Genomic DNA, 12155 nt, shown 5'->3' on the forward strand with positions numbered 1-12155 from the left:
CGATTGTCTATTTTTATTTCTCTATTTTCTAGTTCCCGCGCTTTATCTCCGATTTTCTCGCCGCCGCTGCCCCGGGTTACGGATCCCCTCACGGAGCCGCCGCCGCCTCAGCGCCGCTTCCCGCCCACACCCGCGCAGTCTGCCCCCGTTGCTATGCGCCATGACGCCGCTCGCTCCGCTTTTTCTCATTGGCTGCTCCGCCGGTGACGGCGCAGCGCGGCGCGGGATTGGCTGGGAGCGGGCCCGCGCGGGGCACGCCGGGGCGGGCGGGGGCAATGGCGGCCATCGGGGTGCACCTGGGCGCCACCTGTGCGTGCGCCGCCGTCTACAAGGTGAGGGCCGGGCCGCTCGGGGGGGGTGGCTGCCGCTCGGCGGTGGAGCCCTCACGGCTGTGCCTCTCTCTCTCTTTCTCCCTCTCCCTCCCCAGGATGGCCGCGCCGACGTGGTCGCCAACGACGCCGGGGACAGGGTCACTCCCGCGGTCGTGGCGTTCTCGGAGAGCGAGGAGGTGAGGCTGCGCCTCCGCGGGTGCTGTGGGGAGGGGGCTCTGTCTGCTGCTGGGATTTTCGTTTCTTGTTTTCATTTGTTTTTCGTTCAGGTTGTTGGGTTAGCTGCGAAGCAAAGTAGGATAAGAAATATTGCGAACACTGTGGTGAAAGTGAAGCAGATCCTTGGGCGAAGGTAAGAGAATGGGCGTCAAAGGGGCGGTGAGAAATTACAGAATTCACAGAATGACTGGGTGGGAAGAGACCCTAAAGATCATGGAGTCCAACCATATCCCCAACACCTCAGCTGAGCCATGGCACTGAGTGCCACATCCAGCCTTATCTTGAACACATCCAGGGATGGTGGCTGCACCCATTTTATCCCATTTAAAGCTGGTTTAACGTCTCAGCACTAATACTGAAGGCATCTCTTAAAAAATCTTTCTGTTATTATAGAGTCACTGAAGGGTTTTCTTTGGAAGGGGTTTTAATGATCACCTCCCTTCCAACCCCCCTGCCAGGGCAGGGACACCTTCCCCTAGACCAGGTTGGTACTGTGAGCTTCTCAGCCTGTATTTTCTTCCAGCAGCAAAGAGGTGCTTCTGAAAATAAAAAAGTAGAGAAGAAAATTTGTATTTTAGGTCTGAACTTGTCTGTAAAAATCAAGTTGTGAAATATAGTAGCAAGTTTTCATACATACTTAAGTTTCTTAACTATGATTTTTTGTCACCTGATTGCTCTTTTGTAAAATCCACTGTGGTTCTGTTTGGATGAAACTTTGTCTTGCTTCTGTTACAATAGTGAAACTGTTGACTAGTGCCTGTTGTGATTCCTGTTAGAGGAGCTGTGATAATTTGCACTGGATTTACAGTGATGGTAGAAGTAAACCTCTTGGGTTGGAGTTAACGTCAGAGATGTGACAAAACTTTTTAGTGATGACCCAGCTGTGTGTTACAGCCCTTTCATTGACAGGAGCTGACAAGATGTTGCCCATTCTGTATTTCTCAGCATTTCTCAGATGCAGAACTTCACTGAAATCTTTTATAAATGTTCACGGGGGATAGCAGGTTAAAACAATGGGTTGGGTTTTGGTTTTCCTTTTCCGTAAGTAGTAGGTATTTTTTCCATCATCACTTTTAGGTAAGAAGAATGAAAAATGCCACCTGTCAGAACTGTTGGGTTTTCTTCAACTCTGTAAATGTATCTGTAGAGTGAAACCAGGAATTTTTGGTTCAAGTATAGCTTGGTATGTTGGAGATGTCAAAAGGAATTATCAGCAAGATGCATTTGTGCAGTTAACCTTGAATGCATGATTTATTTTGTTATTTTGAATTTTTATGGACAGCTCTGACGACCCTCAGGCAAAGAAATATATTGCAGAAAGCAAGTGCTCTGTGAGTATGATGATTTATATAATTTAGTGCTTTCTTTGTTATTGTTTGGGCCATACCATGTCTGTGTTCTGTAGTGATCAGCTCCCATCATGGGATGTCCCTCTGCTGCTGTGTGGAATGTTCCTGTTTTTATCCAGTAGATAACTATGTTCTGGGGTCTGCCAGCATAATCTAGTTAGTTCCAACAGAAAATTATTTATCTCGTGGCCATCCTCCAAACAGATGAATCCTAATACATTTCAGTAGGAGCATTGTGGTTTTTCTTAGAGCTGGTGGAAGATACTCAAGTTGCAGCACCTTGTGATTAACATCTTTAACCAGTTGATTTAATCTCAGTTTAATTTGTGTAATACTGTCTCCTTGTTGCTAGAAAATTTTGCAAAACAGAAGAAAAATTATCCTGGAAAATGCATTCGTAACAAAAGAGTGATTTCTCTCCTGTTCATGTTGGTGTGATTTTAAAAATAGCTAGGGTTTTTCTTGTGGAATATAACCAGGAGTGTACTTTTGTTCTAAACATTGCTTTTGTACTCAGGAAAACTTAAAAGAAAGGGGAAGTCTGGACTCTTTAAATTCTTAGATGTCCCTGTTGTGTCTGTCATATGCTACAGGTCTTTGATAAGCATCTTGAAAGTGTTTTTCCTGTGTAGTAGAATGCTAAGGCAGAGTGTTTACACAGTCTAGTGCTTTTTACTTGAAACAGAGCCTAAATGAAACATTACTTTTTGTTATTAACCAAGTTACTGTCTAACAAAGGTGTGTTGGTTTTGCTTACAGATAATTGAGAAGAATGGGAGACTTCAGTATGAAATAGATAACAAACTTATTACCCCAGAAGCTGTGGCAAAACTAATTTTCAGTAAAATGAAAGGTATATGATAATTCAATTCATTGACACATTTTAGCTTTTTGAGCTGCCATATATTTTTTTCTTGCTTGCTGTTACTCACCATGCTCTGCCTGTGTTTCTAAACAGAGACTGCCCAGTCTGCATTGGGTTCAGATGTGAATGATGTTGTTGTCACTGTACCATTTGATTTTGGAGAGAATCAGAAAAATGCCCTTGGGTAAGAGCATTGAGGTTTTTCTGTTATTTATGTGCCTAAAGCAGATGGACTGGAAGATCCGCAGTGGGAATTCTGCTGCTGGACTTCAGCTTGGGACCATCAGTCAAGATATTGGGATGTTGTTTAAACTGGGGGAATACAAAAGCAAGAGATTTAATTTTGAGTGCAGAAACTTTTAATGGAATTTGCTGATGTGACCAAAAGGTAATTCTGAATCACTGAAGTGAGAGGAAATTTCAATTTCATCAAGGATACAACCTCATTTCAGATCAGGATCTTCAGTGACCCCTTTGAAACGCAAATAGTTTCTCACCCTCATCCATAATTTCCCCTCCCTGCCCTCCATACTCCCCAGAGTGATGCTACATGGCCTCTTGAGGTCTGCTTTGTCAGAGTGCAGATTTTGAATACATACCAGTTTTCTACTTGGAAATTCTGTTTGAAAACACTTTTGCTCCAACAGTTCCTCAGCAGGAAAATATAAGCATGCTTAAAGCTGAGCATAAATGGCACCATCTTTTTTTTCCTTCTGATATGTAGAAGCCCTTACATTGAACTCTCATGAAAAAAATAAAGCACACCTAAAAGTTGGTCAGAAAACAGTGAGCTGGGGATTTACAGTATCTATACTGAAACTTTCTCTATTGCTCTGGTGTAACTTCCAAGTGGAGGAAACAAGTTGTGGAGTATTCCCAGGGTTACTGAAGTTTCAAGAAAACATGTAAGTTAAATGGTGCAAGTGAGGCATGGTAAATTAATTTTGGTACCTGTTGAAATAATGTGTCAAGGAGTTTTAATACCACACCTGAAGATGAGTTACCAGGTTTGATGTAGGGTGGGGTGTAGTTGTGGGGTATTTTGCAGTTTTTATGGGCTGTGCAGTCTTATAGACCAGTGTTTTCTTAGACAGTGAGCACACAGCAGATCCAATTCTTTGAAGAACACAGTAGCAACTGACCTTCTTGGTACTTTTTCAGTCATTCAGTTTTGTTAATACCATGCTATAAACAAGGTCAGATTAGGTGGCACATGTAGTTCAGGTGAAATCTTAATAGTGTGTGACTATAGTGAGATCATTACAGTAAAATGAAATGCTGTTATGGTTCATTGCAGGGAAGCAGCTGCAGCTGCTGGGTTCAACGTTATGAGATTAATTCATGAACCGTCTGCAGCTCTCCTTGCTTATGGAATTGGCCAAGATTCACCCACTGGGAAAAGGTAAAATCCTAATATTTTACTTCTTTTTTAAGCTGCTGTATTAAATCTGGAGAAATCTTAAATGAGGGGATGCTGTGTTGCCTTAGTACAAGGCTTGTTTTGCTTTTTTCTCTCGAGCAAGACAATAAGCATTTAGAAGTTGTAACTTTTCATGGGCTGGAAGAACTAAAGCAGAGCTCCTGGGTTCAGTAGGGTGCACCTGATTGTCTTTATGAATATATAGCTAATTCCCTTTCAAAATGCTAAAGACTGCTATCAGTTTGAACATTTTTGTTCTTGTGTGGTGTTTCTTTACCATTCTCATATACTTCTTGTCTGATTAAAACTGTCACTACGTGGTGGTAATCTTTTGGCAATGTGTCAAAATTAATGTTACTTTCAACATTGTTTTTATGTGGCAGCAACGTGCTGGTTTATAAACTGGGTGGAACATCACTTTCTATCACAGTTATAGAAGTAAACAGTGGAATATATCGTGTACTTGCTACAAACACAGATGACAGCATTGGTGGAGTTTGCTTCACAGAAGCTCTAGCACAACACTTAGCTTCTGAATTTCAGAGGTAAGATTTGAATTCCAAGCATGTTGCTGTTAGGACAGGACCTACATTATGTGGTGCTTGCTTAAAAAAAAATTAGTAGAATCTCTGTTAGTGAAATGGTTCAAGTGAAGATGATGATTAAGGAGCAGTCAGTTGACTGGGGCCAAGGAGGAAGACTGGGAAATGCCTGAGTTTGGGTGGATGTTGCCTTAAGTTGGTGTTAAACTGTAAGGGCTCAGCTGTGGGCTCTGTTGTGTCGAGATGTGTGCAAACTTTCAGTAGTGGCATTGTAGTTAATACTGAAATGTTTACAGAAAAAAGTGCAAGACCTCTACCCTGTTCTTCCTTTCAGAAAGTTACCAAATTCCTGTCTCTTTAAACTGGTATCATCTTTTTTTTTTTTTTTTTGAAATACAGGTCTTGTAAGCATGATATTAGAGGAAATCCCAGAGCCATGATGAAGTTAATGAACAGTGCTGACATTGCAAAGCACTCTTTATCAACCCTGGGAAGTGCAAACTGTTTTGTAGATTCATTGTATGATGGATTGGATTTTGATTGCAATGTGTCCAGGTAAGGCAGATCTTGAAGCTACTGAAATCTTTCTACATGGTATTATGGATATTCAGTAAGCTTTGATTTCTGATGATGTTTATTTTAGAGAAGGAAGTAAGATTGAAGGCAAACCTGCTGTTTCATGTTGATGGTTCTGTTATGCTGCAGTCTGTAGTGGTCAGGGCAGTCACAGTAACAGTGTTGCCCTGATGGTTGGGAAATGAAGTGCAAAAAAGACACAAGGAGCCCCCTTCTTCAGAGTCTGGTTGTTGATTGGAGGGGAGTAGATACTGTAATGAATCAAGGTGGCTGTTTCCTTCCCCTTATTGTTTTTGTTGTACTTTCCTTGAAGAAAAGATGGCTTGTGAACTCTTGATCTAAATGAGATCCAGAATGGTAGGAGTCCTGGAAGTCTTGATGTTGCTTCTTTGTAAGAGCTGGAGTAGAAAGACATTTTCTGTCTTTTTGTTCCTACTGCTGTGTCCTACTCAGTCTCTTTTCCCATGGGATGATCTCTTACTGAGATTTTTAGCTCACTTTGATTGCTCTTCCAGGCAGTAGCAGCTTTAGCAAAATGAAACAGACTTTTCCATTCTAGAACTCCAACAGTTGGAGCTGCTCAAATAAGGCACAGCATGTTTGAAAGTGTGAGAAGCAATACTGTATAAATGGGGTCAGCTCCATTTGGATCAGGATGCCAGTCCTGTGGGTCAGTGTTGCAGACTTTGATTTGTGGTATTCATGCAGAGCAGAACTTCCTTTGCAGGCTTGAAAGAGACAAAAGCAAGCACAAGTTTGTTTTTTAATTTGCTTAATCTGCTCCCTGTGTGAAAATCAGGACACAGCTTGATTTGCCTCTAAAAATTGAGTCCTTGTATTTATTTTACAGATCATGAAGCAGTTCCAGAATTTTTCTTTATTTTTTTGGCGTGAGTCAAGACAGCAATACTGGTGTTGTCAAGACAACAATACTGGTTTTTTTTTCCTCTGGAGTACACTGAAGAATGAATGTGCATTCGTGTAGGTGTTGTTGTTGGAACTTATAGCACAGATACTTCCACAACAACAAAATTGCTTGAAGATTAATAATGGGAAAATATTCTTTTTTTTTAAATCCCTTAGTACCAGCTGGAGAGCTAAAGTATATTCTAAAAATTATTGTTCTTCCATTTCAGCTACCTGTCTCTAATGGATGACATGATCCTTTTTGAATGTTTTATTTTTCTCTTTTAGGGCCAGATTTGAACTTATCTGTTCTTCGCTTTTTAGTAAATGTGTAGAAGCAATTAAAAAGCTCTTGAAGCAAGTTGGATTTACAGCAGATGATATCAATAAGGTAATAATAGAAATCATGTGTCTGTAGGACACTTCCACAAGAACAGTGCTTATGGGGCCTGTTTTCCTTGTAGACTGAGATTATTTCATGATATATTTAAGCAGTTTTGACTGGGATCCAACAAAGTCTATAGATTCAGGATCTTTAGAACTGCTGTGTTTGCTTTCCTTTCAGGTATCTGAAGTTAAGCATAAGGTAGAGTCACATTCAGTTCTGTGTTTTTACAGCTGCATATTGAGTGGTGGGGAGGATTTGTCTCCATTTGGTGCATTTGTGTAGCTGCCTAAATTCAAGCTGAGGAGTACCTTCCTTAAGTTCAGTCTGTGGCCTTTGTTCTGCCTTCTTTGAACTTTGGATAGGGTTTGCTGCCACTTCTGAAGAAAGTCAAAGTTTTAACTTAAAGTTGAACAGATCACTAAGTGTCCACTTGTTTGCTTGTGCTCCTCCTTGCTGGCTTAAAAACTGCAGGAGGTGCCAAACTAGAGAGTGCTTTAATCCCAAAGATGTGAGCAAGGCAGCAGACATCAGTAGTTTGATTCATGTCTCTCTTGCCTTGGTATAAGAGAGGAAATTCATCTCACCCTCTTTGTACCTGTGCTTGGCAAATGGTGCTGCGTCCATTGCTGGCAGAATTGGCTTATCAGGTCTGCAGCTAAAGCTGCCTGGTGCTTTCAGTGACACCTGATGCTGTTTCAGACTTTTAATTAGTGTTTGTTGTGTCACATCTCTGTTTGAGTGATAATGAAGTATCCCAGGCCACCGTTCAAAGAATGGTTTTTGTTTTCTGGTGGCTGTGGTTTTTAGGTGGCCTTTCAGACTCTTTCAGGCTTTAATGCTTTGGATGGAGGGCAGTGGAACACTTTAAATGTAAAAATAAATAACTTCAGAGTTGTAAATTAGGTTTATATTTTACATGAGGAAAAGTGGGAGTTAGCTTTTTTTCCAGATCTGGCTGACTTCAACAAAGTCTCTGTAATAAGACTTGGATTTATGGATAAAACCTGACTTGTTCCTTCCTAAAGGTGCATGATGGAAGGGTGAGTGGCAAGCAGCACAAGTTACACCATGGGGAAATTTTAGATGCCAGGAAAGGAATGTGTAGTATGAGGGAAATCAGATGCTGAATTAAAGGCCTACGGAGTCTGTGTAATACAGTATTTGTGGAGGAAAGGTCCTGAGCAGCCTGTTGTAACTGTGCCTGGTCTGGGCAGGAGGTTGGACTAGATCACCTCTGGAACTCCCTTTGAACCTGATGTTCTTTTTATGATGAATTTTTCGATTTTCAAGGTGTTACTTTATTTAGGTGATTCTTGCTGTAAGAGAAACTCGTCAAAGACATCGTATTTCCTTTAATTTCAGAAGCAAAAGTATCAAGTCAACCAAAGATTACATCAATTTTTATTTCAACAACTGAAGGTGATAAAATATCCCAGAGCAGTTTGCATTTTTGCACAGCAGGGTATGACCTGTCTGTTTTATTTCACGGACTAAAGATTTGAAATTATTATGATTGTTTTCCAGGTAGTTCTTTGTGGTGGATCTGCTCGAATCCCAAAGCTACAGCAGCTGATCAAAGATATTTTCCCAACTGTGGAATTACTGAATTCAATTCCTCCAGATGAAGTTATTCCCATTGGTGCAGCCATAGAGGCAGGAATTCTGCTAGGGAAAGAGAATACCTTGTTAGAAGAAGATGCACTCATTGAGTGTTCTGCCAAAGATATTCTTCTTAAGGTAAGGCTAAAATTAAAATACTAGAAAATTTTACTACTGCAGTGAATATATAGCACTGATTATGTGTGATTGATGTTGGAGAAACAGCATTGGTTTATTATTGCTTCTACAGATTTGCTATAGATTAGCAGTGATAACTTAAGTTACCAGTGGTAAGTTATCATGGTAACTTAGGTTTATTGACAAAAAAAAAGACAGGAAAAACTGATTTTAAGTGGCGATTGTATCTTTCCTATCTATCTTGTAATAGCTGGACTTCTCATTTGTAGGAATGTCAGGGTTTTCACTTGGTGGGATGGTGAATGTGACAGGGAATGAAGCTTGGACTTCTTTTCTTGTGGAGCATTGTTGTAACACTTCCAGCTGATTGAAGCACTTAAAGAAAAACATGAACTATATTCTCTTTTTTCTTTTTTAAGGGAGTAGATGAGTCAGGGGCTGACAAATTCACAGTGCTGTTTCCATCAGGGACGCCACTGCCAGCTCGAAGGCAGCACACCCTGCATGCTCCTGGCAACATTTCCTCTGTGTGCCTTGAGCTGTACGAGTCATTGGGGAAGAGTCCCATCAACGAAGAAGAGAAATTTGCACAGGTGAGTATGTGCACACTCCTGTGCAGTTTTAACAACAGCCTCCCGGGAAAAAAAAATGGAAACCAATTCCACCAATACCAAAATTTATTGTTAGAAAATTACAGTGACATGCATCTCTTTGGTATTGGTCTTTTAATTATTCTTCTGGACATGCAAAATATTGAACTACTTTGTAAAGTACTGAAGTTTCCCTTTTGAATTCCTAAATGGCTGACAGGGTTTGACACGTGGCACTACAGTAAGATCACCTGGGATGAGGGGTTTTTACCAGTTATTCCAGTTGTACACAGATCCTTCAACATTTTAAAAATAGAACTGGTGAAGGCAGTGGTATAGCTAATGTGTTGATTACTTTTTGATCTTCCTAGATTGGACAGGATCTTGTTATCAAATATTGAATTTGATTTAGCACAGTGGTAAGATATCAAGTTATCAAGTGAGGGTTTAAAGTTCTTTAGGAATCAACCTACAGAGAGAACACAGCTTTTTTGAAACAGTTATGATGTGCTTTCCTTGGAAAGCATCAGGAAAGGGGCAGATGTCTCTGAAATTGATGGAATATTTAAGAAGATTGTTATTCCACATTAATTCTGCCCAAATATCTTGAAAGGGGATAGGGAAGGGATGTTACCCAATAGTTACAGTACTGATTCTAAAGGACACTGTGGGAGTGGTACTTCAGCTATCTCAGGGATAGATCCTGAACCAAAACACAAAAACAATAGTGCAAGTAGCTAAAATGCATGAATTTTCACATCTTAGCTGTTGTTTCACTTCCCTTGAAGTGCTGCACAAGAACTTGAAGAACCTATTGTAATCAAACTTTCTTTTTTTTTTTTAATAGATTGTACTCCAGGATTTAGATAAAAAGGAGGATGGCCTACATGATATACTTACAGTTCTCACAATGAAAAGGTACCCAAAACACTTGTTCTGCTGTTCACCCTGCTATGTCACACTTCTGACAGTCTTTGCTCCTGTTACAGAGTATTTAATTTTTTTTTTTGAGAAATTTCAGCGTTTCTTTGGTCACAGGGCTGTACAGTCCTAGCAGGGGTAAATTCTGTAGAAATGTGGGTTTTCTGCAGTGCCTTTGGTGCTGTCGTTGTTTGATTCTTAAAGAAACAAAGCTTAATACAATTGTGTAGATTATTTTTAGCAACTTCTGAACCGTTGATCAGTTTGACCGTGCATGAGAGCAGTCAGGATCTCAGCCTTCTTCTGGAAGTGGGTTGGGTAGTTTTGCAGAATGCTCCTGCTGTTGGGAAAAACTGCAGGAGATTTTGTCTTTTTTAGTTATGAAGGATTGTAGAATTTACAGTGGCTCTGTCCTTTCAGACGCAGGGTTGTTAAACAGAGAAACAGTGCCACAGGAAATTTCTACTTGCTATTTAAGTTTCAAAATACTTCATTTTCTTGTGTTAGCTATCAGATGTATTAATGCCTGTTAATAGAACTCACCAAAAATGCCTGGTTTGTCATACAGAGATTTATACTGAGTACTGATAAGGAAAACATTTTGGGGATTATAGATGCAACTCTGTCGTGCAGAAAAACATCATCATTTGGAAGGAGATTTAAGGAATATTTAGGTGTGAAAGGGAGAGGAAGTTTAGTAGAGAAGATCTATTTGTACCTAAATTTATTTTGTGTGACTGTATGCCTAGCTGAAGCAGGGCTCAATATTGTTTCTAAAGTCTTGGATTTTAACAGTTAAGGTTTTCCTTGTTGAAGGAGAACCTTGGAATTTAAAGACTACTTACACTTCAAAAGTCAAGTTCTTGTGCTATGACAAGACATGTTTATCAATCCACTGTTGTTACTCAGTTCTCACAAGGAATATTTTGAATAATATTACTACATATTCTATTTACAAACCTGTACAAAATAAATTCAGTTGCAATATTTAAATGTGTTCTTTGATTAATTCCAACATATGTAGAGAAGATAGATGCTTTAAGGGCAAGAAGTGGATATAAAAACAATGGCTAAATTAAACTTAATTTCATAAACCAATTTCATGTGTGTTGAAGCATGTTTGTCCCTGGATATTTTGATGCTGATCTATCATCCTTTTATCTGTGTGAAGACTGTTGTTTATCCTCTGTGGCACATGCAGTAATATAGTAAGTGTTGTTTTGAGATAATCCTAAACATAACTCTCTCTTTTATCTAGGGATGGGTCCTTGCACGTCACCTGCACAGATCAAGATACTGGAAAGTGTGAAATCATCACTGTTGAAGTGGCATCATAGGCCATTTTGGAAGGCAACATTTTTCTAACTTGATTTTTGTCTCTTAGTGGCTTTCTGCCAAAGCAGTGACTCTCTTTGATGTCTCTCATGATTCTTAGAGGACTGTAATAAACTAAAGTAAAATGTCACCAAGTTATTTTGCCACCAAGTCTGTTTAGAGTGTGGTGCAAAACATTAGTCAAGACATGAACAGCAGACTGTTGAATTATCAGCGCTTGGTTTACAAAATGCAAAGCGCAAATGCCTGTGGTTCAGCAACAAGCATATTACATAGTTTGAAGATTTTTCCTTGACTAATCAGGTCTTGTACCCATTCAGCCAGTGCACCTGTGGCTTCAGTGGTATAGCTTTGAACCAGTGATAACGAGACTGGTGCAAATCCACTCTCTGGTAATTATACTGGAATCCTGTGTAATTGATATTGCCCAAAACCATGAAGGTAGAGCCCATTTGTGCTGGCCTCTTGAGCAGGTAAATTTTTTTTAAGAGTTTTTTTCTGTAAAATGATTTTGCCTTATTACCTGAGAAATGTAAGAGTTAAGTGTGCTTATTTATATGTTATTAAAAATACTTTTTTTATTCAGATCCTGGCAATCTCCATTATGTGTGGTACTGTTTTAAATCTGTATTGTCATACATTTATGTGGGTATAAGCTGGCAGGCTTTTTCAATAACGAGATGGAGCAGGCATGTGTGGTTATGGAATATGAGGGTCTTAGCCTAAAGTGCAGTTAAGGGACAACAGTTCAGTGCTTACAACAGTGTGTTACCTTGTAAAACTCTGAAAGTGTCACAGAAGAGCCTCAAGAATTAGAGAGCACAGCAAGGGATACCAGTGAGAGTTTGAAGAGAGTTATATTCCATGACCTGCCTAAAGGAGCCTTCCTGTCAGTGCTTGCCTGGGAGAAAGAGCCGACAGGATCAGAGGTTGCTGGCTCAGCTCTGACAGGGGAGGTTTGGGTGGGACAGTGGGAGG

At 40.1% G+C, this 12155-nt stretch overlaps 1 protein-coding gene across 1 annotated transcript; it reads left to right on the forward strand.

Moving 5' to 3' along the window:
- The first annotated feature begins 211 nt into the window (after positions 1–211).
- Positions 212–11777, forward strand: HSPA14 (heat shock protein family A (Hsp70) member 14). The gene is made up of 14 exons (XM_038155176.1): positions 212–332; positions 428–508; positions 599–681; positions 1831–1879; positions 2657–2750; positions 2856–2946; positions 4060–4164; positions 4566–4727; positions 5124–5279; positions 6495–6597; positions 8119–8331; positions 8751–8924; positions 9769–9839; positions 11101–11777. Exons 1-14 carry the CDS (start codon positions 276–278, stop codon positions 11177–11179), a joined length of 1518 nt encoding a protein of 505 aa, XP_038011104.1. The 5' UTR covers positions 212–275; the 3' UTR covers positions 11180–11777.
- The last annotated feature ends 378 nt before the right edge of the window (positions 11778–12155 follow it).

This window comes from Motacilla alba, chromosome 1A, assembly GCF_015832195.1.
Source record: "Motacilla alba alba isolate MOTALB_02 chromosome 1A, Motacilla_alba_V1.0_pri, whole genome shotgun sequence".
NCBI classification, from domain to species: Eukaryota; Metazoa; Chordata; class Aves; order Passeriformes; family Motacillidae; genus Motacilla; species Motacilla alba.